We start from the raw sequence: 25,584 nt of genomic DNA, 5'->3' as shown, positions 1-25,584 counted from the left end.
ACTAAACTAGAACTGAACTAGAACTGAACTAGAACTAGAACTGAACTAGAACTGAACTAGAACTGAACTAGAACTGAACTAGAACTGAACTAGAACTGAACTAGAACTGAACTAGAACTAGAACTAGAACTGAACTAGAACTGAACTAGAACTAGAACTGAACTAGAACTGAACTAGAACTGAACTAGAACTGAACTAGAACTGAACTAGAACTGAACTAGAACTGAACTAGAACTGAACTAGAACTGAACTAGAACTGAACTAGAACTGAACTAGAACTGAACTAGAACTGAACTAGAACTGAACTAGAACTGAACTAGAACTGAACTAGAACTGAACTAGAACTGAACTAGAACTGAACTAGAACTGAACTAGAACTGAACTAGAACTGAACTAGAACTGAACTAGAACTGAACTAGAACTGAACTAGAACTGAACTAGAACTGAACTAGAACTGAACTAGAACTGAACTAGACTGAACTAGAACTGAACTAGAACTGAACTAGAACTGAACTAGAACTGAACTAGAACTGAACTAGAACTGAATCTGATCTAGATCTGAACTAGAATCAGAACTGAACTATTTGTTATACTTGATGTTATATTTCTTTAATGATGTTCCGATTTGGCAAACGGAAATTTTATTAAATATTACCGGAACTAACCGCTTTGCACCAGTTATTCAAGAACACAATACACTGAAAAAAAAAAATAAAAACAAAATATTATGAATATTATTAGCAGAAATGTGTTAATAAACTAAAGAAGTCCTTCTAACTGACTTTCAGTGTGTCTAAAATTTATGACATCATAGCTCGATATTGTTTTTCGAAGACTTTGGAATCATTTCATTCCATAGCAACAACTGATTTCGGTGTATTTTTAAATTTTTTTTCTTTAAGTGTAATCAAAAAAGTTCTACATTAATAAAAAGCGATAACTTTCAGCTATTTGCAATAGATTAACACTACGATTTATATATTTTCGCTCCTAAAAAGTACTTTAGGTGTCTGTGATTATAGTAGAAAAATTATAAAAACTACATATATTATGAAATGATAAAGATTTAGATTTAATAAACTTGAAAAAACAGATTTAAGATTAAATAATTTTAAACTAATAAGATTAGTAACTAATAAAAGTTAATTTATGATTAAAAAACCATAAACTTTATAATAACTGATATGACAAATCCTAAAGTCAAAACGAAACATAGATTAGGGTTAACGGTTGAAAAAATAACAGAAAATATACAAATGGTCTCAAGGAGTTAAGTGTTATTAAGATCTAAATGATAAAATTATATTATTTGCAAAGAAGTATTTAATTTAATTTCTTATTAAATATTTATAGCGGGGATTTAGAATGACTTTAGATATGGAGAAAGCGGCTTTACTTTGTCATAATTTCTTTCATCAAACAAATATTTGTTGTAGAATGTTGTTGCATTCAAGACAAAAAATCAATAAATTAAATTGAATGTAAACAAAAATGGCAAATATTTATCTATTCTAGTCATACAATTCAATAGTTGTGGGTTTCTATGAGTAGAGGCAATTCAACAACAAAACCTTATCGCTTAATCATAAATCAGAAGGCTATCAAAACTTTAGACTCAGTTTTTTTTTCTATTTTAACTTTTTTTCTCTCTGATAAATTACGTCTAATTGTACAATATATGTTTTACCGTTATATGAGTATTTCAGTTTTTATTTTTCCTATTTTAAGCAATAATTCAGCCGCACGTTTTTTGTATAAAACACGTTCATACGTCAGGGTGGTCACTGGCAGAGCGGTAGATGTAATAGGATTTTAAAACTTCAATTCTAGTTCAGTTCTAGTTCAGTTCTAGTTCTAGTTCAGTTCTAGTTCAGTTCTAGTTCACTTCTAGTTCAGTTCTAGTTCAGTTCTAGTTTAGTTCTAGTTCAGTTCTAGTTCAGTTCTAGTTCAGTTCTAGTTCAGTTCTAGTTCAGTTCTAGTTCAGTTCTAGTTCAGTTCTAGTTCAGTTCTAGTTCAGTTCCAGTTCTGTTCTGTTCTAGTTCTGTTCTAGTTCTGTTCTAGTTCTGTTCTAGTTCTGTTCTAGTTCTGTTCTAGTTCTGTTCTAGTTCTGTTCTAGCTCTGTTCTAGTTCTGTTCTAGTTCTGTTCTAGTTCTGTTCTAGTTCTGTTCTAGTTCTGTTCTAGTTCTGTTCTAGTTCTGTTCTAGTTCTGTTCTAGTTCTGTTCTAGTTCTGTTCTAGTTCTGTTCTAGTTCTGTTCTAGTTCTGTTCTAGTTCTGTTCTAGTTCTGTTCTAATTCTGTTGTAGTTCAGTTCTAGTTCAGTTCTTGTTCAGTTCTAGTTCAGTTCTAGTTCAGTTCTAGTTTAGTTCTAGTTCAGTTCTAGTTCAGTTCTAGTTCCGTTCTAGTTCCGTTCTAGTTCAGTTCTAGTTCAGTTCTAGTTCAGTTCTAGTTCAGTTCTAGTTCAGTTCTAGTCAGTTCTAGTTCTAGTTCTAGTTCTGTTTCTGTTCTAGTTCTGTTCTAGTCTGTTCTAGTTCTGTTCTAGTTCTGTTCTAGTTCTGTTCTAGTTCTGTTCTAGTTCTGTTCTAGTTCTATTCTAGTTCTGTTCTAGTTCAGTTCTCGTTCTGTTCTAGTTCTGTTCTAGTTCTGTTCTAGTTCTGTTCTAGTTCTGTTCTAGTTCTGTTCTAGTTCTGTTCTAGTTCTGTTCAGGTTCTAGTCTGTTCTAGTTCTGTTCTAGTTCTGTTCTAGTTCTGTTCTAGTTCTGTTCTAGTTCTGTTCTAGTTCTGTTCTAGTTTCTGTTCTAGTTTCTGTTCTAGTTCTGTTCTAGTTCTGTTCTAGTTCTGTTCTAGTTCTGTTCTAGTTCTGTTCTAGTTCTGTTCTAGTTCTGTTCTAGTTCTGTTCTAGTTCTGTTCTAGTTCTGTTCTAGTTCTGTTAGTTCTGTCTAGTTCTGTTCTAGTTTCTGTTCTAGTTCTGTTCTAGTTCTGTTCTAGTTTCTAGTTCAGTTCTAGTTTAGTTCTAGTTCTGTTCTAGTTCTGTTCTAGTTCTGTTCTAGTTCTGTTCTGTTCTAGTTCTGTTCTAGTTATGTTCTAGTTCTGTTCTAGTTCAGTTCTAGTTCTGTTCTAGTTCTGTTCTAGTTCTGTTCTAGTTCTGTTCTAGTTCTGTTCTAGTTCTGTTCTAGTTCTGTTCTAGTTCTGTTCTAGTTCTGTTCTAGTTCTAGTTCTGTTTCTAGTTCGTTCTAGTTCTGTTCTAGTTCTGTTCTAGTTCTGTTCTAGTTCTGTTCTAGTTCCTGTTCTAGTTCGTTCTAGTTCTGTTCTAGTTCTGTTCTAGTTCTGTTCTAGTTCTGTTCTAGTTCTGTTCTAGTTCTGTTCTAGTTCTGTTCTAGTTCTGTTCTAGTTCTGTTCTAGTTCTGTTCTAGTTCTGTTCTAGGTTCTGTTCTAGTTCTGTTCTAGTTCTGTTCTAGTTCTGTTCTAGTTCTAGTTCTGTTCTAGTTCTGTTCTAGTTCTGTTCTAGTTCTGTTCTAGTTCTGTTCTAGTTCTAGTCTTGTTCTAGTTCTGTTCTAGTTCTGTTCTAGTTTGTTCTAGTTCTGTTCTAGTTCTGTTACTAGTTCTGTTCTAGTTCGTTCTAGTTCTGTTCTAGTTCTGTTCTAATTTCTGTTCTAGTTCTGTTCTAGTTCTGTTCTAGTTCTGTTTAGTTCTGTTCTAGTTCTGTTCTATTTCTGTTCTAGTTCTGTTCTAGTTCTGTTCTAGTTCTGTTCAGTTCGTCTAGTTCTTTTATAGTCTGTTCTAGTTCTGTTCTAGTTCTGTTCTAGTTCTGTTCTAGTCTGTTCTATTTCTGTTCTAGTTCTGTTCTAGTTCAGTTCAAGTTCTGTTCAAGTTCTGTTCAAGTTCTTGTTCTAGTTCTGTTCTAGTTCTGTTCTAGTTCTGTTCTAGTTCTGTTTTAGTTCCGTTGTAGTTCTAGCTAGTGTTGTTCTAGTTCTCTTCTTGTTCTGTTGAGGTTCTCTGTAGTAATCCTTGTTTAACCTCCTTCTCTGCTTTAATTTTTTTTCAACAAAACACAAATAAACATTATCTCTCTCGCTTAATCATAAATCCAATAACAATTTATTGATTTTTATTTTTACTTTTAACTTTCTTTTATTTTTTATTTAAGTTATTTTTATCTTAAAGTTATAAATGCCGCCTGCTTGTGGCAAATTGTTTTTATAAGCTTTGGTGAACTGCAAATTTGTTCGGTTCTGTTTGGGTTCTTTTATCTGAAAGAAATTGCTTCCTTTATTTGCTTGAAACTAATTTATGGCACAAAAAGAAGTGATTTTCGTTTTCTTAGAAATTAAATAATAGAAATGATAATGAGTTCACTGAATGGTAGAAAACTTGAGTTATCGTCAAATAGTGCATTGACAGCCTTCTGATTTAGGGGCAAAGTTTAATTTTTATGAAATTGTTGACAATAAAGTAATAATTTTTGCAATTGGTGATTGTTTTCATTTGAACGCATGTGGAAAGATATGAAATTGATGACAAATTTGATGGAAATTTATAGAGGGTTTACAGTGTATGAAATTTCCTTTTTTATTTCCTCATAAAATCAGCATAACAAATTAAAATTTTGTCAAATTATTTTGTACAACTTTTGGCATCACAAAACATGCCACACATCAAAGCAGCAGCAACAATATTCATTATATATAAACGAACTTTAGTCATGGATTGTGATGACTAGGATTTATTGAAAAAAACCCTTTACTTTGTCTGTTACACCTCCCCTCTGTTTCCTCCTTGCAACATTTTTAACTTTTTGCGTGATACATTTTTCTCCTTTTTTTTTGGTTAAGAGTCAAAATGAAAAGTGTAAATTGAATAAATGAGTTTTATATAGAGAGGCACATGAATGTTGATTGTGGAAGATATTTTGTCATGCTCCATTTAACCGGGTGTGGACAAGAACAGATGTTGTGTATTCTTTCGTCTTGTTTTACAGTGAAACGCATATTAACACGATTACTAGGTTTTTGTATTTTGACTGCAAAATATCATCATCATAGTCATCATTGCTGCCATTATTGTATGCCTTTATTCATTTGTTGAATGATGTGTGTGTGTTTTGCTGATTTGTACAGCAAGGATTTTGGTTGTTGTTTTCTGCTATTGTTCATTTATTATTTGTTTGATTAGGGTGGTGGTATTAATGGTCATATGTTTAAGGTGGGATTATATAGTATTCAATATCAATGTAAAAATAATTATGTTGCAAATGTAATTTGATACACACAACTTTTTTTTCGCGGGTTCTACATGCTAAAATATACAACAAAATATTGGCAAGCAGTGGAGGGCAGAAATAAGGCAAATGTTGCAAAATGTTGTTCCAGTTCCCGCACTCTCAGTTCTAGTTTAAATATACTTCAGTTCTAGTTTAGTTCTAGTTCAGTTCTAGTTCAGTGCTAGTTCAGTTCTAGTTCAGTTCCAGTTCAGCTCCAGTTCAGTTCAAGTTCAGTTCTAGTTCAGTTCTAGTTCAGTTCTAGTTTAGTTCTAGCTCTAGTTCAGTTCTAGTTCAGTTCTAGTTCAGTTCTAGTTCAGTTCTAGTCAGTTCTAGTCAGTTCTAGTTCAGTTCTAGTTCAGTTCTAGTTCAGTTCTAGTTCAGTTCTAGTTCAGTTCTAGTTCAGTTCTAGTTCAGTTCTAGTTCAGTTCTAGTTCAGTCTAGTTCAGTTTCTAGTTCAGTTCTAGTTCAGTTCTAGTTCAGTCTAGTTCAGTTCTAGTTCAGTTCTAGTTCTAGTTCGTAGTTCAGTTCTAGTTCAGTTCTAGTTCAGTTCTAGTTCAGTTCTAGTTCAGTTCTAGTCAGTTCTAGTTCAGTTCTAGTTCAGTTCTAGTTCAGTTCTAGTTCAGTTCTAGTTCAGTTCTAGTTCAGTTCTAGTTCAGTTCTAGTTCAGTTCTAGTTCAGTTCTAGTTCAGTTCTAGTTCAGTTCTAGTTCAGTTCTAGTTCAGTCTAGTTCAGTTCTAGTTCAGTTCTAGTTCAGTCTAGTTCAGTTCTAGTTCAGTTCTAGTTCAGTTCTAGTTCAGTTCTAGTTCAGTTCTAGTTCAGTTCTAGTTCAGTTCTAGTTCAGTTCTAGTTCAGTTCTAGTTCAGTTCTAGTTCAGTTCTAGTTCAGTTCTAGTTCAGTTCTAGTTCAGTTCTAGTTCAGTCTAGTTCAGTTCTAGTTCAGTTCTAGTTCAGTTCTAGTTCAGTTCTAGTTCAGTTCTAGTTCAGTTCTAGTTCAGTTCTAGTTCAGTTCTAGTTCAGTTCTAGTTCAGTTCTAGTTCAGTTCTAGTTCAGTTCTAGTTCAGTTCTAGTTCAGTTCTAGTTCAGTTCTAGTTCAGTTCTAGTTCAGTTCTAGTTTCTAGTTCAGTTCTAGTTCAGTTCTAGTTCAGTTCTAGTTCAGTTCTAGTTCAGTTCTAGTTCAGTTCTAGTTCAGTTCTAGTTCAGTTCTAGTTCAGTTCTAGTTCAGTTCTAGTTCAGTTCTAGTTCAGTTCTAGTTCAGTTCTAGTTCAGTTCTAGTTCAGTTCTAGTTCAGTTCTAGTTCAGTTCTAGTTCAGTTCTAGTTCAGTTCTAGTTCAGTTCTAGTTCAGTTCTAGTTCAGTTCTAGTTCAGTTCTAGTTCAGTTCTAGTTCAGTTCTAGTTCAGTTCTAGTTCAGTTCTAGTTCAGTTCTAGTTCAGTTCTAGTTCAGTTCTAGTTCAGTTCTAGTTCAGTTCTAGTTCAGTTCTAGTTCAGTTCTAGTTCAGTTCTAGTTCAGTTCTAGTTCAGTTCTAGTTCAGTTCTAGTTCAGTTCTAGTTCAGTTCTAGTTCAGTTCTAGTTCAGTTCTAGTTCAGTTCTAGTTCTAGTTCAGTTCTAGTTCAGTTCTAGTTCAGTTCTAGTTTAGTTTCTAGTTCAGTTCTAGTTCAGTTCTAGTTCAGTTCTGGTTCAGTTCTAGTTCAGTTCTAGTTCAGTTCTAGTTCAGTTCTAGTTCAATTCTAGTTCAGTTCTAGTTCAGTTCTAGTTCAGTTCTAGTTCAGTTCTAGTTCAGTTCTAGTTCAGTTCTAGTTCTAGTTCAGTTCTAGTTCAGTTCTAGTTCAGTTCTAGTTCAGTTCTAGTTCAGTTCTAGTTCAGTTCTAGTTCAGTTCCAGTAGAGTTCTATTATTTTTATGTCCTTTACTGTACTTCCTACTTACACATATGAATGCAATTTTGAATTTTTGTTACACATAGATTCTATTTGAAAAATCAGGTGAATTTCCTCTAACATAAAATGGGGTTGATGGGAATGATTAATGATTTCATGGTCAATATTCTGCAAAACAAATGCTTTCAGTTATTCCAATACCTAATAGACAACAATAGAATCTATAAATAAACATCAGCGGAAACTAAAATCCTGTTTCTTATTTTCACTTACAGATGAATTGGCTTTCAGTATCAATCGTCTTGTCAAGACTGAACATTTGCAGGCTCATACAGCAGCCGTTGCCGCGGCAGCAGCGGCGGCCGCTGCAGTGGCAGCCTCCAATAATCATACCCCTACAGCGGCCACAAAACTGCTAATGGAAGAAAACAACAACAATAGTATATCAATGTTAAGTAAAAATCATATTTTACAATGGAAACTGGAAAATAATGCGGCCCTACAACAACCACTCAACGCCTTAGAAGCTGAACGTCTCTACGAAAGAGCCTCACGTTCCCGATCACGCAGTTTATCACGTTCTTCCTCCTCACAAATTGATCTAGATGATGATAGCAATTGTAGACGTTCACTGCAATCACGTTCTAGATCACGTTCCAGTTCGGTGGAGTTGGAGGTGGACTCACCACCCGCTTCACCCATACCACGTAGACACATGTCAAGACCCTCTAGTGTAACGAATAGTAGTAGTAACAATCCAAATAGTGATTTGTTATTGCATAGTAGAACAAGTCCTAAAAAGTCTGAAATGTTTTCGGTATCAGCATTGCTGAGAAAAGATGATCCCCAGAAGTCAACCGGTTTAATACGTCATCCCAATACCGATCCTTTTGAAGCCTTAAGACAGGCCTATCCCACCAACTATGAGCCCGCCATGTTTCAAAGACCATTTCTATCGCCTGCCTTTCCCTTCTTTGCTGCCTTTGCCTTTCATCAGGGTCAACAGCAGCAATCTGGTTTGGGTTCTAGGTAAGTGTTTTTGCTTTCTGCACGAAAATTACATTCATTAAGTTATATTATTAAGTTAATTACTTTATTTTTTGTAACACTTTCTGCATTTGTTTTTCCTCACCAGTTATCATCCTGCCTCCCAAGAAGATCTCTTTAGATTGCGTAATTTAATGGTGCCTCTACAATCAACACAAAATGGTGCTGCACCCAATGCTGTTTCAGCGGCAGCCGCTGCAGCAGCTGCGGCTGGTGGTCATGCTACTAATGGTTTACCGCCAAATTCCCATTTGGGCCTGCCACATCCCTCCCATTTACATTTTCACCATATGGCCGCTAAATGGTCGGGTTTGCCACAATTCAGTGACCTGTATTCATGCATGAAATGTGAAAAAATGTTCTCCACCCCGCATGGCCTTGAGGTTCATTCGAGAAGGACACATCATGGCAAAAAACCCTATGCCTGTGAATTGTGCAATAAGACCTTTGGTCATGAAGTTAGTTTAAGTCAACATAGGTTAGTAGACACACGGACAATACATACATGCATTGCAGTTAAATACATTTATGTAATTAAATATTTTAGTTAAATACAAGTCTATGGTGGCTTTTGAGCATATTTAATTAACATACTAAAAATATTAAGGGTATTCACTTAAACTAGCAAGTAACCAAATTTCTATATTTAAGTTTCCAATAACAAATATTTATTGTTTGTTTTCTCTATAAAAACTTTTTGCTTCTGAGTTTTATTTAGTTTGCTGCTTTCTTAAGTGAATACCCTTATTATACTTTGAATGTTCCGTTAGTAATTGTTTCTGTTTTTTTTTCTTCTTTATCTCTTTATAATTACAGGGCTGTTCATAATGTTGAAAAGGTTTTCGAATGCAAACAATGTGGCAAACGTTTTAAACGTTCTAGTACCTTGTCAACGCATCTTCTAATACACAGTGATACCCGACCATTCCCCTGCAGCTATTGTGGTAAACGTTTCCACCAAAAGAGTGATATGAAAAAACATACTTATATACATACAGGTAAGGATTGAGGATTGCATATAAAAATAACATAATTAAATAGAAAGATTTTCGGAAAAAACAAAGCAGAAATTTAAAGTTTTGGGGTTTAGCAACATGTTGCTTGGAATATTTTATGATATGAACACATGTTTCAGAAACAGGATGTGTTCAGATATCAGTTTTTAATATATTACAAATTTTTATTTAAAAATATTGTTAAAATGACTCTATATTTTCCCTTAGCAACATTGCAAATGTTATTAAACAATAGATTATTATTAAAGCAACATGTTGTATATTAAACTTTTAGTTGTCTTTAATATCATATTTTAAATTAAACGCAAAAACTATATTGTTAAATAAACTTTTTGAAAACGTATTGCCTTTGCAACATGTTGCCAAGACAATTTAATACCATTTAACTTAAAATAATGCAAAATATTTTCAAGAATGATCTTTGTTTAACTAAATTAAAATGTTTGTAATATTGAGTAAAAACTCAAATTAGTAAAGCAACATGTTGCTATGGGTTTTTCAACAAACTTTTACTTCATAGTTTGCTGACAGATCTTAAATGCTCTCTGTATAACTAAATTTAACAAAAAAACAGTATTGCTAAATAAACTTTTTGAAATCGTACTGATTCTGCAACATGTTGCCAAGACATTTTATTAATAATTAAGACTTAAACGTTAAAAAATCTCAAAAATCTTTCCAAGTGATATTTGTTTAACTAAATTCTAATGTTTAGGTTTTACAAAAATTGTGTATAAATGCAAGTTTGTATAGCAACATGTTGTCGAAAAGTTTTCATATATATTTTTATCGATCTTAGATAAATTTAATTTGGCTGTTAAGGATTTTAATGGATCTAGCAAGATGGGGACAACAAAATTGATGTATATTTTGAGCTTTCAACTCAATGATGCAATTCTTTCATTCTTTATTACCCTGTTAATGGTAATTGTTTTGCAACATGTTGACACGGACATTTGATTTAGATATAAACAACAGTTTTCTGTAGTTTATCTTAAAAATAAAGCAGAAAACTGCACGCTAATTAAAATTAGTAAACTTGCTCTGCTCCAGCAACCATTTAAATTAACTTTGTCTTTTGAAATGTTTCACAACATGTTGGGCAACATATGAATATCTGCTATTTAAAGAATTTTAAAGACTATTTGTTTGTTTTTTCTTAAACTCAATGTTTAAAGTGCTTTTAGCAACATTTAAGTTAACTTTTTATTTTCAAATGTTTCCACAACATGTTGGGCAACAAATAAAAGTCTTCCTTTTTATATATTTTCCATTTTAAAGAACTTTTTCTTCGTTTTTCCTTAATTTCAATGTTTAAACTGTTAACAACAACATTTGAATTAATTTCAAAAGTTTCGCAACATGTTGGGCAACAAATGAAAGTATTTTTTTGATACATTTTTAAGTTTTAAGCCCTTTTTGCTAGTTTTTCTTTGTTTTGTGGTTATCTCGCTGTATAAACTGCTAACAGCAACATTTGTTTAAACTCTGCAACATTTTATTTAAACATATAATAAAAAACATATAAATTGTACACAGTTTTACAAAAAAAAAACTTAAAAACGTATTTTTCATTACAAATCGATTTCCCCATTTTCCTTTAACACTTTAAAAACACAAAAATTTTAAATTATTTTAAACACCTACTTACACACACACATACGCCCAAACTTAAACATGCCAAAGCTTTAATACTAAAACAAACACAACAAAAATCTTAACAAATCCAATTTAAAAATACATTAAATCCCTGATATGTTAAATCAGTATCTCTGCTACTGAGAAGCTGCCCCCAATGCAGAACCTACAAACGGAAACAGAAGGAAGGAAACCATACACACACTCATACATACATAGATACAAAATTTAATAAATGGAAAATCAGCACAACTGTAAATGCTAAACCGTCATAAACTTCAACATCTATACAACAGCAACAAAAAACGACTTAACATAAATTCCATAAAAATCCTATTTAGTGTTGATGACATATCAGGCAAAAGAAGGAAGGGGGGTAGGGGAAGAGCAGCCATAAAAAACCTCTGCCCCCTTTTTTCATTTCTAGAAAAAAAATATTAATAAAAACTCCCTTTCGTTGAATGTTAACAAACAGTTGGAAAATAAATACAAATGCACGTGCACCACCATGTTTTTAAAGCAACAACAACAACAACAACGACAACTACTTTTATACCGTGATAAAGCTTTTTTGCATTTTAGTATGAAAAGAGTAAGCGCATTGGAATATAATGGAAGCTCGGGCATTTATATGGAACTGTGTTGGTGACACAGCTATAAAAAAAGAGAAACAATAAAAATTCAATAGACCCAAACATGGAGATAACATGGGAATGATATAGAATGGTTGTTATCAAAAAATACACACACACACACACATTAACAGAAACTTAAACACAACTGGAATAATTATCAAAACAAAAGTAAAACTTTCAAGAGCGTACAGGAATAAAGCAAAGAAATGATAAAAGCAAAGAATAAAAAAAAAAAACAAATCACAGACAACCAATGAAAAATTTAGTCAAAGCAACTTGATTTTATAAGCTTTTTTATAGGAGAGTGGCAAACTACATACATTGATTCAGGGCAATAGTTTGATTTAATCTCAAAAAAACTCACTCAATTTGTGGGCTCTCTTTTAGAGACCCCCTCCCTCTCTTCACATAACAAAATGTTCTGTTCACAGATTTCTAATGGGATTTGAGTGAAATTATTTGATTTCCTTATTATCTCATTTACCCAACAAACTCTCACTCATTTTTGCTAAACTTGAAAAACTCATTTTTTATAACAAAACAGAAAAAAAAAATCATAAAAAAATCTCTGCTTTTCGTTGACTGCCATATTGTAACAGTAGATGTTTGTTTGTGTGTGTGAGCCATTTTACAAATGAGTTTGGGTCATACGTTTGTGTTAGTGGAATGTTAACTGATTTTTTTTTTTGCTATAGCTAGCAGCCATATGTTGTTCTCTTTTGTTCGAACAATTTACTTTAGCCATTTTGTGTTTGAGTGTGTATGTATATTAAAGCATAAGATGGCGTGCTTTTGTGTCTGTAGATACGTGTGTGTGTGTTATTTTCTGTTACCAAATCAGCGCCTTTATGTCTTCTAGACATTTTTATCGTTTTTGTCTTCGATTTTTCAGGAATTTTTACTACTTTGTGTGTTTAGTTTATGTGTTGAAGTTTTGTTTTTAATATTTTTAAGTTTTTTGTTTTTCATCAAAATAGAAAGAAATACCTTCAATAGCTTTAATATTTTATAGTTTACAGCTTTGGTTTTTCCATATTTAAACATTTTAGAAGAAATTTTAAAGATTTTCTATAAAGGAATCAAAATTTTTAAGGAACTAATTTAACATTTAAGAATTTAACAATTAAGTTAAACAAGTTACTTTGATAAATTTTTAAAAAAACTTAATCAGGCAACTTTATACTTTAGCAACATGTTGCTGTGATGAGTATTTTTTGATAAATGAGTTATAAACAAAAAATTCTTAAAAACCACAATAATTTGTACAGTTATGAAGTTAGTTAGTAGTTAGTTATGTAGTTAGATAGATAGTTAGTTAGTTAGTTAGTTAGTTAGTTAGTTAGTTAGTTAGTTTATAGTTAGTTAGTTAGTTAGTAGTTCGTTGTTAGTTAGTTGTAAGTTAGTTAGTTAGTTAGTTAAGTTAGTTAGTTAGTTGTTAGTTAGTTAGTTAGTTAGTTATTAGTTAGTTAGTTAGTTAGTTAGTTAGTTAGTTAGTTAGTTAGTTAGTTAGTTAGTTAGTTAGTTAGTTAGTTAGTTAGTTAGTTAGTTAGTTAGTTAGTTAGTTAGTTAGTTAGGTAGTTAGTTAGTTAGTTAGTTAGTTAGTTAGTAGTTAGTTAGTTAGTTAGTTAGTTAGTTAGTTAGTTAGTTAGTTAGTAGTTAGTTAGTTAGTTAGTTAGTTAGTTAGAGTAGTTAGTTAGTAGTTAGTAGTTAGTTAGTTAGTAGTAGTTAGTTAGTTAGTTAGTTAGTTAGTTAGTTAGTTAGTTAGTTAGTTAGTTAGTTAGTAGTTAGTTAGTTAGTTAGTTAGTTAGTTAGTTAGTTAGTTTAGTTAGTAGTTAGTTAGTTAGTTAGTTAGTTAGTTAGTTAGTAGTTAGTTAGTTAGTAGTAGTTAGTTAGTTAGTTAGTTAGTTAGTTAGTTAGTTAGTTAGTTAGTTAGTAGTTAGTAGTTAGTTAGTTAGTTAGAGTTAGTTAGTAGTTAGATTAGTTAGTTAGTTAGTTAGTTAGTTAGTTAGTTAGTTAGTTAGTTAGTTAGTTAGTTAGTTAGTTAGTTAGTTAGTTAGTTAGTTAGTTAGTTAGTTTAGTTAGTTAGGTTAGTTAGTTAGTTTAGTTAGTTAGTTCGTTAGTTAGTTAGTTAGTTAGTTAGTAGGTTAGTTAGTTAGTTAGTTAGTTAGTTAGTAGTTAGTTAGTTAGTTAGTTTAGTTAGTTAGTTAGTAGTTAGTTAGTTAGTTAGTTAGTTAGTTAGTAGTTAGTAGTTAGTTAGTTAGTTAGTTAGTTAGTTAGTTAGTTAGTTAGTTAGTAGTTAGTTCGTAGTTAGTTAGTAGTTAGTTAGTTGTAGTTAGTTAGTTTAGTTAGTTAGTTAGTTAGTAGTAGTTAGTTAGTTAGTTAGTTAGTTAGTTAGTTAGTTAGTTAGTTAGTTAGTTAGTTAGTTAGTTAGTTAGTTAGTTAGTTAGTTAGTTAGTAGTTAGTTAGTTAGTTAGTTAGTTAGTTAGTAGTAGTTAGTTAGTTAGTGTAGTTAGTTAGTTAGTTAGTTAGTTAGTTAGTTAGTTAGTTAGTTAGTAGTTAGTTAGTTGTTAGTTAGTTAGTTAGTTAGTTAGTTAGTTAGTTAGTAGTTAGTTAGTTAGTTAGTTAGTTAGTTAGTAGTTAGTTAGTTAGTTAGTTAGTTAGTTAGTTAGTTAGTTAGTAGTTAGTTAGTAGTTAGTTAGTTAGTTAGTTAGTTAGTTAGTTAGTTAGTTAGTAGTTAGTTAGTTAGTTAGTTAGTTAGTTAGTTAGTAGTTAGTTAGTTAGTTAGTTAGTTAGTTAGTTAGTTAGTTAGTTAGTTAGTTAGTTAGTTAGTTAGTTAGTTAGTTAGTTAGTAGTAGTTAGTTAGTTAGTTAGTTAGTTAGTTAGTTAGTTAGTTAGTAGTTAGTTAGTTAGTTAGTTAGTAGTTAGTTAGTTAGTAGTTAGTTAGTTAGTAGTATTTAGTTAGTTAGTTAGTAGTTAGTTAGTTAGTTAGTTAGTTAGTTAGTTAGTTAGTTAGTTAGTTAGTTAGTTAGTTAGTTAGTTAGTTAGTTAGTTAGTTAGTAGTTAGTTAGTTAGTTAGTTAGTAGTTAGTTAGTTAGTTAGTTAGTTAGTAGTTAGTTAGTAGTTAGTTAGTTAGTTAGTTAGTTAGTTAGTTAGTTAGTTAGTTAGTTAGTTAGTTAGTAGTTAGTTAGTTAGTTAGTTAGTTAGTAGTTAGTTAGTTAGTTAGTTAGTTAGTTAGTTAGTTAGTTAGTTAGTTAGTTAGTTAGTTAGTTAGTTAGTTAGTTAGTTAGTTAGTTAGTTAGTTAGTAGTTAGTTAGTTAGTTAGTTAGTTAGTTAGTTAGTTAGTTAGTTAGTTAGTTAGTTAGTTAGTTAGTAGTTAGTTAGTTAGTTAGTTAGTTAGTTAGTTAGTTAGTTAGTTAGTTAGTTAGTTAGTTAGTTAGTTAGTTAGTTAGTTAGTTAGTTAGTTAGTAGTTAGTTAGTTAGTTAGTTAGTTAGTTAGTAGTTAGTTAGTAGTAGTTAGTTAGTTAGTTAGTAGTAGTTAGTTAGTTAGTTAGTTAGTTAGTTAGTTAGTTAGTTAGTTAGTTAGTTAGTTAGTTAGTTAGTTAGTTAGTTAGTTAGTTAGTTAGTTAGTTAGTTAGTTAGTTAGTTAGTTAGTTAGTTAGTTAGTTAGTTAGTTAGTTAGTTAGTTAGTAGTTAGTAGTTAGTTAGTTAGTAGTTAGTTAGTTAGTTAGTTAGTTAGTTAGTTAGTTAGTTAGTTAGTTAGTTAGTTAGTTAGTTAGTTAGTTAGTAGTTAGTTAGTAGTTAGTTAGTTAGTTAGTTAGTTAGTTAGTTAGTTAGTTAGTTAGTTAGTTAGTTAGTTAGTTAGTTAGTTAGTTAGTTAGTTAGTTAGTTAGTTAGTTAGTTAGTTAGTTAGTTAGTTAGTTAGTTAGTTAGTTAGTTAGTTAGTTAGTTAGTTAGTTAGTTAGTTAGTTAGTTAGTTAGTTAGTAGTTAGTTAGTTAGTTAGTTAGTTAGTTAGTTAGTTAGTTAGTTAGTTAGTTAGTTAGTTAGTTAGTTAGTTAGTTAGTTAGTTAGTTAGTTAGTTAGTTAGTTAGTTAGTTAGTTAGTTAGTTAGTTAGTTAGTTAGTTAGTTAGTTAGTTAGTTAGTTAGTTAGTTAGTTAGTTAGTTAGTTAGTTAGTTAGTTAGTTAGTTAGTTAGTTAGTTAGTTAGTAGTTAGTTAGTTAGTTAGTTAGTTAGTAGTTAGTTAGTTAGTTAGTTAGTTAGTTAGTTAGTTAGTTAGTTAGTAGTTAGTTAGTTAGTTAGTTAGTTAGTTAGTTAGTTAGTTAGTTAGTTAGTTAGTTAGTTAGTTAGTTAGTTAGTTAGTAGTTAGTTAGTAGTTAGTTAGTTAGTTAGTTAGTTAGTTAGTTAGTTAGTTAGTTAGTTAGTTAGTTAGTTAGTAGTTAGTAGTTAGTTAGTTAGTTAGTTAGTTAGTTAGTTAGTTAGTTAGTTAGTTAGTTAGTTAGTTAGTTAGTTAGTTAGTTAGTTAGTTAGTTAGTTAGTTAGTTAGTTAGTTAGTTAGTTAGCTCGTTCGTTCGTTCGTTCGTTCGTTAGTTCATCTAAAAGGAGGATGTACATATGTTACATAAAATCCGAAGAAATACACATAGACTTCTACCGGGCCTGTTGTGCACTTTCTTACCAATGCCTCAGGTCGGAATCTAAACATACAACTACCGGTTTAACAAATTAGAACTACTACCGAAGGCCACCACTACTTACTTTTGCAACATCTTTTATTAATTCCTTCAAATCTTTAATAATTTTCTGAATTTATAAATTCACAACAAGATTTTTTTAAACAAATGTTTAAGAGGAATTGATTTGTATTTTCAACATGTTGCTGGTACAACTAATTGCAATCAGAACAGTTCTTATTAGAAAATCTCACTTTATATAAAAATCTCTTAATTTTGTAGATTCTTAGAAGAATTTAACATTCAGCCTCTATATTTTCCAAAAAAATATTGTTAGCAACATGTTGCTAGAAATGTTTACAATTTGTTAATTTAAAAGTACATTTATATGAAGTCTTTACTTTAAAAGTTATTATAATAAAATTAACAAAATTTTAATATTTCGAAAAATGTTTACAACAAGAACTAGTTTAGAAACATGTTGCTAAACATTGTAGCTTTACCAAAAGATAAATATTTTAATTTTTAAAGATTTTTTCTTTATTTAAAAAACTCTTTATGGAAATTATATTAAAAAAATTCTTAACTGCCAACAAATTTAGTTTCTTTTGTTGTTCATTTTTTGCAGACCATTGATTTTTATTTTATTCCCCGACAACAAATCTTAAATGCCAAGTTAAAAAAAAAACAAGAAAAATCAAAATAACAACTTTTAAAACAATCTATAAAACAAACATGCTGCAAACACTCCAACATAAATGTACCTTTACATTTTCCTTTCAAACTCCTTGAGAAACAGGAAAAAAATTAAAAATAAACAAAAATATCTAAAAAAATCATACAATAAATAAACTTGAACCAAGAAAAAAAGGAAAAATAAACAAAATATGAAAAAAAAAAGAAAAATGTTCAAGGAAAAAAGCAAAGATTTAAAAAGAATTTTTATTTACGAAATATATGAAAAAACTACTACTAGACAACGCCTTGTGAGTAACCCCCCACCTTCTCCCTTCACTTTTTCAACCAACTGAATCAGTGATAAATAAAAAAAGAACTTTGCTTTAGTTAAAAAATAAAATATATTTTTGATAAAATAAAGAAAAACGAGTAAAAGAAACTTTCAAAGCTGAACATTTGACTCCCTTTAATATAATCTGTGCTTTAGTACGTGACGTTATCTGGGCCGTTACAAGGCGAACGTGCTTGGAAATTTAGAAATTTTTAAGCAAAAGTTTGAAGTGAGCATATATATTGTTTTACGTTTAACCATAGTTGGGTAATAGTTGTTTTGCCAAAAAGATACTAAAGAAAGTACCTTTTACTAAAACTTTTTAAGAAAGTACTTTTTGTAAAAAAGTACTTTTTGGATAGCACTTTTTACATTTATTTTCTTAAAAACTTTCTAAAACTGTTTGCGTGTAAAAATACTTTCAATTACAATAATTTTTGGTAAAAAGTACTTTTTGTATAAATAGTACTTTTTGAAAAAACACTACTTTTTAAAGAAAATTTTCTTGCAAATGATTGCTATATATTTTATAAACTTTTTTAATCTTATTCTAAGTACTATTTTACAAAATCTGTATAAAATTTTGCCAGCAACATGTTGCCGAAACCAAAATAATATTTTTAGTAAAAAATAGTTGTATAAAATAACAAAAACTTAATATATCAAAATTTAGCAAAAGAACTTTTTCAGCACCATATTAAGGCGCTAAAAGTACCTTTTAATAAAAAAGTACTTTTTTAAAAAAGTACTTTTTTTAAAAAAGTACTATTTTAAAGTAAATTTTCTAGCAAATGATTGCTATCCTTAAAAAACACTGTTTTTCTCATATTTCTACTTTAAATCCAACCAATTACTCCCAAAAATCTCTACTCTAACATTCTAAGCCCTAAAGTTTTAACTCATCTCTGTTAAACAACAAATTTCTTTGTTGTAATTATACGTTTATACTAGTTGTATATAAATTGCAAACATTATGATACCATCACCCAATGCAAGGCCCTCCCTGTTAAAAAAGAAACAAAAAACGTGTAAAACTGTATATGTATCTGGCAGCTTTAACTCTACTTCTACTACTATTGAATTCTCCATCTTCTTCTTACTTTGGGAACTAGAAAATCTGTTAGTGAATCAAAGTACATCCCAATGGTCGAATGTTTTAACAATCACGTCCCTGCAATATCATTATGTACTCAATTCAACTCAAACTTTCTAGTTCCTTAACAGTTTGGGTAAATGACTATGCAACATATGTATGTATATATACTTACAAAAGTATATATACATTTGTATACCAATATGTACGTATACGTACTATATACAATAGACAAATAGATAATAATGATTATACGTTTAGTAGTACAAGGAAAGCTGGGAGTTTTAGATCTTAAATAGACAAGTTTAATGATTTTGCTGCTTTCTTTTCTTGCTTGCATTCTGTACAGATTTTTGTCGTTTTTTTTTTTTTGTATTTACTATTTCAGGGTACGAGTATATAATGTATTGTGACATACATAAGACTCTTCAATTACATACATACATATGTATGTATATGTGTAAGAACTACAGCTGCTTGTGTTTGTAGTTAAAATTCTTGTGCTTTTTCCTACACATACATACATATGTACATATATATTTTACCATTTCTTCTCCTATTACCCATTTCTATCCCTTTAGTGTTTGTTTTATTTGTTTGTGTGTTTTTCTCTTCAACATTTACACATTTTATATCCTTTCATTTTAAATATAAAGGATATAACATGGAGTACGAGTTACAAATCTGTATCATGGCTAAAAATCATTGAAATCTGTTTAGTTTAAAGCATGGATTCAAATTGTTTGTAGGATGCTGTGTTAAGGTCTGTAGGTATGTTTGTTGTCTAATGTATTGTGTTGTGCTGCTAATGTTGCAAAAAGAAAAAGAAAAATCTTGAAAGTGAAAAAAAAAAACGGAAAATGAAATGCTAGTAAGGTATGAGAATTTTAATGTGTCTGTATTTACAGTGGTAATTTTTTTCACATATTCAAACATTCATACATATGTGTTCTTTTGTAAGTGTTGTTTGTTTAGATTTTAAGAAAGAACATTTATTTGTTGAGGTTTTAGTGAGAATATTGATTTTTCCGCTTTTTTTTTTTTTTTTTTGAAAGAAAATATATGATTTAAAGTTAAAGGTTTAAAGTAAGGAAATGTAATAGAGCAGTTGCATTTATTTTTTCTTAAAGTTTTAATCCGAAAACATTGTTAAATCTATATTTCTCAGTTTTTGTGTTTCAGCAACATGTTGCAAAGGTTATCATGTATCGAAATACATTATAAAAAGTAGATTTTATTAAAGTGTAATTTTAAAAAACACAATTTTTTTTTTTTTTTTTGATCTGACATAATTTTCGTAATAGCAAATAATCTCGAAACAACATTACAAGACGTTGTAAAGTGATAACATTAATTTTATGAAAATAAAAATATTCAAAAGAAAACAAAATGTGGATTTTTTAGGGGTCACATCTTTTTCGTCAAATATTTGGTAGATGAGAACGTACCTTAAGTTTTTTTAAACAGCAACATGTTAAGATTTATTTAGTTAAATAGTTATTTAGTTAGTTAGTTAGTTAGTTAGTTAGTTAGTTAGTTAGTTAGTTAGTTAGTTAGTTAATAGTTAGTTAGTTAGTTAGTTAGTAGTTAGTAGTTAGTTAGTAGTTAGTTAGTTAGTTAGTTAGTAGTTAGTTAGTTGTTAGTTAGTAGTAGTTAGTTAGTTAGTTAGTTAGTAGTTAGTTAGTTAGTTAGTTAGTTAGTTAGTAGTTAGTTAGTAGTTAGTTAGTTAGTTAGTTAGTTAGTTAGTAGTTAGTAGTTAGTTAGTTAGTTAGTTAGTTAGTGTTAGTAGTTAGTTAGTTAGTTAGTTAGTTAGTTAGTTAGTTAGTTAGTTAGTTAGTTAGTTAGTTAGTTAGTTAGTTAGTAGTTAGTTAGTTAGTTAGTTAGTTAGTTAGTTAGTTAGTTAGTTAGTTAGTTAGTTAGTTAGTTAGTTAGTTAGTTAGTTAGTTAGTTAGTTAGTTAGTTAGTTAGTTAGTTAGTTAGTTAGTTAGTTAGTTAGTTAGTTAGTTAGTTATGTTAGTTAGTTAGTTAGTTAGTTAGTTAGTTAGTTAGTTAGTTAGTTAGTTAGTTAGTTAGTTAGTTAGTTAGTTAGTTAGTTAGTTAGTTAGTTAGTTAGTTAGTTAGTTAGTTAGTTAGTTAGTTAGTTAGTTAGTTAGTTAGTTAGTTAGTTAGTTAGTTAGTTAGTTAGTTAGTTAGTTAGTTAGTTAGTTAGTTAGTAGTTAGTTAGTTAGTTAGTTAGTTAGTTAGTTAGTTAGTAGTTAGTTAGTTAGTTAGTTAGTTAGTTAGTTAGTTAGTTAGTTAGTTAGTTAGTTAGTTAGTTAGTTAGTTAGTTAGTTAGTAGTTAGTTAGTTAGTTAGTTAGTTAGTTAGTTAGTTAGTTAGTTAGTTAGTTAGTTAGTTAGTTAGTTAGTTAGTTAGTAGTTAGTTAGTTAGTTAGTTAGTAGTTAGTTAGTTAGTTAGTTAGTTAGTAGTTAGTTAGTTAGTTAGTTAGTTAGTTAGTTAGTTAGTTAGTTAGTTAGTTAGTTAGTTAGTTAGTTAGTTAGTTAGTTAGTTAGTTAGTTAGTTAGTTAGTTAGTTAGTTAGTTAGTTAGTTAGTTAGTTAGTTAGTTAGTTAGTTAGTTAGTTAGTTAGTTAGTTAGTTAGTTAGTTAGTTAGTTAGTTAGTAGTTAGTAGTTAGTTAGTTAGTTAGTTAGTAGTAGTTAGTTAGTTAGTTAGTTAGTTAGTTAGTTAGTTAGTTAGTAGTTAGTTAGTTAGTTAGTTAGTTAGTTAGTTAGTTAGTTAGTTAGTTAGTTAGTTAGTTAGTTAGTTAGTTAGTTAGTTAGTTAGTTAGTTAGTTAGTTAGTTAGTTAGTTAGTTAGTTAGTTAGTTAGTTAGTTAGTTAGTTAGTTAGTTAGTTAGTTAGTTAGTTAGTTAGTTAGTTAGTTAGTTAGTTAGTTAGTTAGTTAGTTAGTTAGTTAGTAGTTAGTTAGTTAGTTAGTTAGTTAGTTAGTTAGTTAGTTAGTTAGTTAGTTAGTTAGTTAGTTAGTAGTTAGTTAGTTAGTTAGTTAGTTAGTTAGTTAGTTAGTTAGTTAGTTAGTTAGTTAGTTAGTTAGTTAGTTAGTTAGTTAGTTAGTAGTTAGTTAGTTAGTAGTTAGTTAGTTAGTTAGTTAGTTAGTTAGTTAGTTAGTTAGTTAGTTAGTTAGTTAGTTAGTTAGTTAGTTAGTTAGTTAGTTAGTTAGTTAGTTAGTTAGTTAGTTAGTTAGTTAGTTAGTTAGTTAGTTAGTTAGTTAGTTAGTTAGTTAGTTAGTTAGTTAGTAGTTAGTTAGTTAGTTAGTTAGTAGTTAGTTAGTTAGTTAGTTAGTTAGTTAGTTAGTAGTTAGTTAGTTAGTAGTAGTTAGTTAGTTAGTTAGTTAGTTAGTTAGTTAGTTAGTTAGTTAGTTAGTTAGTTAGTAGTAGTTAGTTAGTTAGTTAGTTAGTAGTTAGTTAGTTAGTTTGTTAGTTAGTTAGTTAGTTAGTTAGTTAGTTAGATCTGTTTGAATACTTACTTCAGTTTTTATATTGCTTCAAAATTTCTATTTAGCAACATGTTGCGACACAACATCTTTAATTACTATTTCCCTTTTGTTGCTAAAGAAAAATTGTTTCCCCTAATGTTTTTGTATGTTATATCAACATAAATATGTTTTCTAACATGTTGCAAAATATTTCCCATACATTCCGTTTTTAGTTATAAAAGTATGTCTGGCAACATGTTTACAATTTAACTCTTTAAACAATTTAGGTATCTAAACATATTTTCTTTATTAAGTTAGAAAAAAGGTTACTTAAGATAGTATTCAGTCTTTCAAAACCTTGTGAAATAACAGTCCTCATAAGTGTAGGGACATTCCAACATGTTTAGTTACATGTTGCTTGGCACAATTTGGTGCAATTTGTTTCAAAAAATGTTGCTTAACATTTGTTAGTGGCCTCCGGTAGGTTGTGGCCTCCGGTAGGTTAGTGGTTAGTGTTCTAGTCTGGTAGACCGGGGGTGGTGGGTTCGATTCCCACCTGAGGAACTGGTTAAGGAGCGCACAACAGGCCCGATAGAGGCCTAGGTGTATTTCTTCGGATTTGATGTATATACATCCTCCTTTCAAACTAACTAACTACTAACATTTGTTATCATCTTCAACATTTTCTAAATAAAATATGTTCCATTTTCATTCAAAAACAACGCAGAAACCTATTTTGTTTATAAGCGATTAAATCAAATCTAAATTAAAAACTTTTATTCCCTAAATATTAATAAAGATTAAGAAAAAAAACACCATTAAACAATAAAAAGATTAAATTCCTTAAAAGTTAATCAAAAATTCCTCGAACCCTAAACGTAAAAATGATTACAAAATTTAAAGCAATTTTAACAAAATTCTTAAAAAAAACAATACAAACCAATAAAGTTCTTTTTTTCTGCTCTTCAAAGCAAATTGCTTTAGACAGCAATGAATTTAAATATATTTTAAAGAAAAAGCCAAGAAAAAAGTACAATTTAAAGTATGACTATGAAATGAAATTTTATATAGAAATAAAACCACAATATTTAGAAAACCACAAAATATATTTGAAATTTAAACAAAATTTCCGAATATATTATTTTGGCAAATTAAGCTTTAAGTAAAAATTTTGTTTAAGTTTAAGGGTGGCATTTGCAAGCACAGACATAAAAGTGAGCAAAGGGGGGTGGGGATGGTAGCAATTGTTATATGGGGGTTTAGGTTGTTTCTAAGTAAAGTGTGTATTTATATGGGGCATATGGTATTTTATGAGAAAAATGGTGGCAGACATTGATTCAAAGCAACAACAATAACATGAACATTTTATATGGAAAATTGTTTGTGGTAAATTGAAGTGTAATGGAAATCAAAGAAGTAGTAGCGGGGCAAAGTTTGAAAAGGGGGAAAATATAAATTAACAGTACTTTTTTGTCACACCCTTTAAAACAACAAATATTTGCAATCATAATTTAAAAATTTTTTTGGGAAAAGTACTTTTCTTATAAAAAGCACTTTTCTTATGAAAGGTACTTTTCTTATAAAAAGCACTTTTCTTATGAAAGGTACTTTTCTTATAAAAAGTAGTTTTCTTATAAAAAGTAGTTTTCTTATAAAAAGTACTTTTCTTATAAAAATACTTTTCTTATAAAAAGCACTTTACTTACAAAAAGTACTTTTCTTATAAAAAGTATTTTCTTATAAATAGTGCCTTTCTTTATAAAAAGTACTTTTCTAATAAACAGTACTTTTCTTTATAAAAAGTACTTTTCTTATAAAAAGAACATTTCTTATAAAAAGTACTTTTCTTATAAAATGTACTTTTCTTATAAACAGTACTTTTTTTTTATAAAAAGTACTTTTCTTGTAAACAGTACTTTTCTAATAAAAAGTACTTTTTTTACTTTCTTTAAAGAATCTAATACTTGCAATCTTAATTTTACAGATTTTCTGGGAAAAGTACCTTTTAGGGGGAAATAGCTCCTTTTAGCTCCTCGCTGCTCTTTCAAACATTTGAATTTGTCCTCGACTGAAGATTGTTTGCTCCTACTTCACAGATTTTTTGCTAAAAGTACTTTTTTGGGAAAAAATAACTTTTCACCAATCTAACCCCCCCTTCTCAACCCCTCCCTGCTCTTTTAAACATTAAAATTTGCACTCTACTGATGATTTTTTTTTCCTTCTACGCTGGAAAACTTACTCTCGTCTAAATTTTGTCTTCTTAAAATATTTATGATAAAAAGAAAAAAATATAATTTTTAACTAAAGTTTTGCGCAGATTTTTATGAGTTTATTGATTTTTCTTTGCTTTTGAACGTTGGCGTTTAAACAAAAAACGTTTTTATTTTCTACTTTTAAACACAACGACCCTGAGATTTTCTATTTTTTATGATTTCTGTTGAACAAAAAATAAACCCTCCTTTAGATGTATTTTTTATATGGAGCAATTTAAATAATAAATGAAATTTTCTTTTCTCATTGCAGGTGAAAAACCACACAAGTGCCAAGTTTGCGGTAAAGCTTTCAGTCAAAGTTCCAACCTCATCACCCACTCACGCAAACACACCGGCTATAAACCTTTCTCCTGTAAATTGTGTCACAAATCATTTCAACGTAAAGTCGATTTGAGAAGACACAAAGAGACGCAACATACTAATCTGGGTCCCTTAATCGAACGCAATATGGGTAAAGTGGAATTTTTGGCGGCAGCAGCTGCTTCAGCGGCCGCTGTGGCGGCGGATGGTGCTAGTCATATGCAAAATGGCATGGGTTCGGCCACCTCAGGGCCTCCAAATGGTAATGCTGCTCTAAATGCTCAGCTGACTGCTATGAATTGTCAAAAAGTATCGCTGTTGGTATAACATCAGCAACATCAGCAGCAGGAACAAGATGTAATACATCATCAGCAACAACAACAACATCATCATCAGCAGTCTCATTTGCCTTTAACATCCTCTTCGCAACATCATACGCAAATGCTGTTGCATTCTCAACTGCAACAGCATGCTCATTCGCAGCAGCATCATCATCATCAGCAGCAACAGCTTCAACAGCAGCAGCAACATCATCAGCTGCAACATTCTACTCAAGTACTCAACAGCAGGCCCGAACAACGAACATGTGCAATATTAAATACTACGGTTATAGAAAAAACTCAAAATTTTAATTTATTTATTTCTTAAAAAAAGAAAATTTTCTAAATTTTAAAAAAAAATATCTAAAAAATATTTGAAAAAATCAGTTGATTTTGGAAATTTGTTGATATAGTTACCAGAACTGCACCCAAACATGTAATGATTTAAAGCCTAACATAAAAGAAAAGCTTGGCAACATGTATCTAAACATATTTGTTTAACAATTTTTAAAAGTTTACCTCATAGTTTAAAGTGATTTTATAAAAACTTTTTGTAACAAATTTTTTATATAAAACTTACTTAGTAAAGTGTATCTAAACAAGTTGCTTAAACATTTGTTAAAACTTTTTAGTTTTTTTTTTAACTTCTTGCCTTAAAGCTTAAATAGATTTGATGTAAGACGTTTTAAAACTTTTGATACAAAACATTCCTGTGTAAATGGTTTATAACTGACTTTAAAACATTGCATATATCAACATGTTGCGAAACATTTTGTTGAAAACATAATGTGAAAGCTAATGTTGTTAAACATATAGTTTTTAACATTATGGAAACGTGGTTTTATTATTAAAAATAATTACTACTGCTAAAGTAATCACTGTATTTGAAACATAAATTCGCTAAACATGTTGTTTCGAAGGTCATTGGAATACAGTCGTATTGTTCACATTATTTAAGGAAAAGTGATCTTATTGTGATTCTTTG

At 29.8% G+C, this 25,584-nt stretch overlaps 1 protein-coding gene across 1 annotated transcript in view; it reads left to right on the top strand.

Annotated features, from left to right (window-relative positions):
- The window catches only part of LOC119603407 (zinc finger protein sens), a 41,416-nt gene extending 16,476 nt beyond the window's left edge, over positions 1–24,940 (top strand). The window contains exons 2-5 of the mRNA XM_037955429.1: positions 7,406–8,159; positions 8,266–8,655; positions 8,994–9,175; positions 24,230–24,940. Coding sequence (XP_037811357.1) covers positions 7,406–8,159; positions 8,266–8,655; positions 8,994–9,175; positions 24,230–24,606 — 1,703 coding nt within the window. The 3' untranslated portion in view covers positions 24,607–24,940. The remainder of the gene's footprint in view (positions 1–7,405; positions 8,160–8,265; positions 8,656–8,993; positions 9,176–24,229) is intronic.
- The last annotated feature ends 644 nt before the right edge of the window (positions 24,941–25,584 follow it).

Source organism: Lucilia sericata, unplaced genomic scaffold (assembly GCF_015586225.1).
Source record: "Lucilia sericata isolate MDLA Ls3-8-SP2 unplaced genomic scaffold, ASM1558622v1 Contig000302F_arrow, whole genome shotgun sequence".
NCBI lineage: Eukaryota > Metazoa > Arthropoda > Insecta > Diptera > Calliphoridae > Lucilia > Lucilia sericata.
This window is presented reverse-complemented; position numbering and strand designations above follow the sequence as displayed.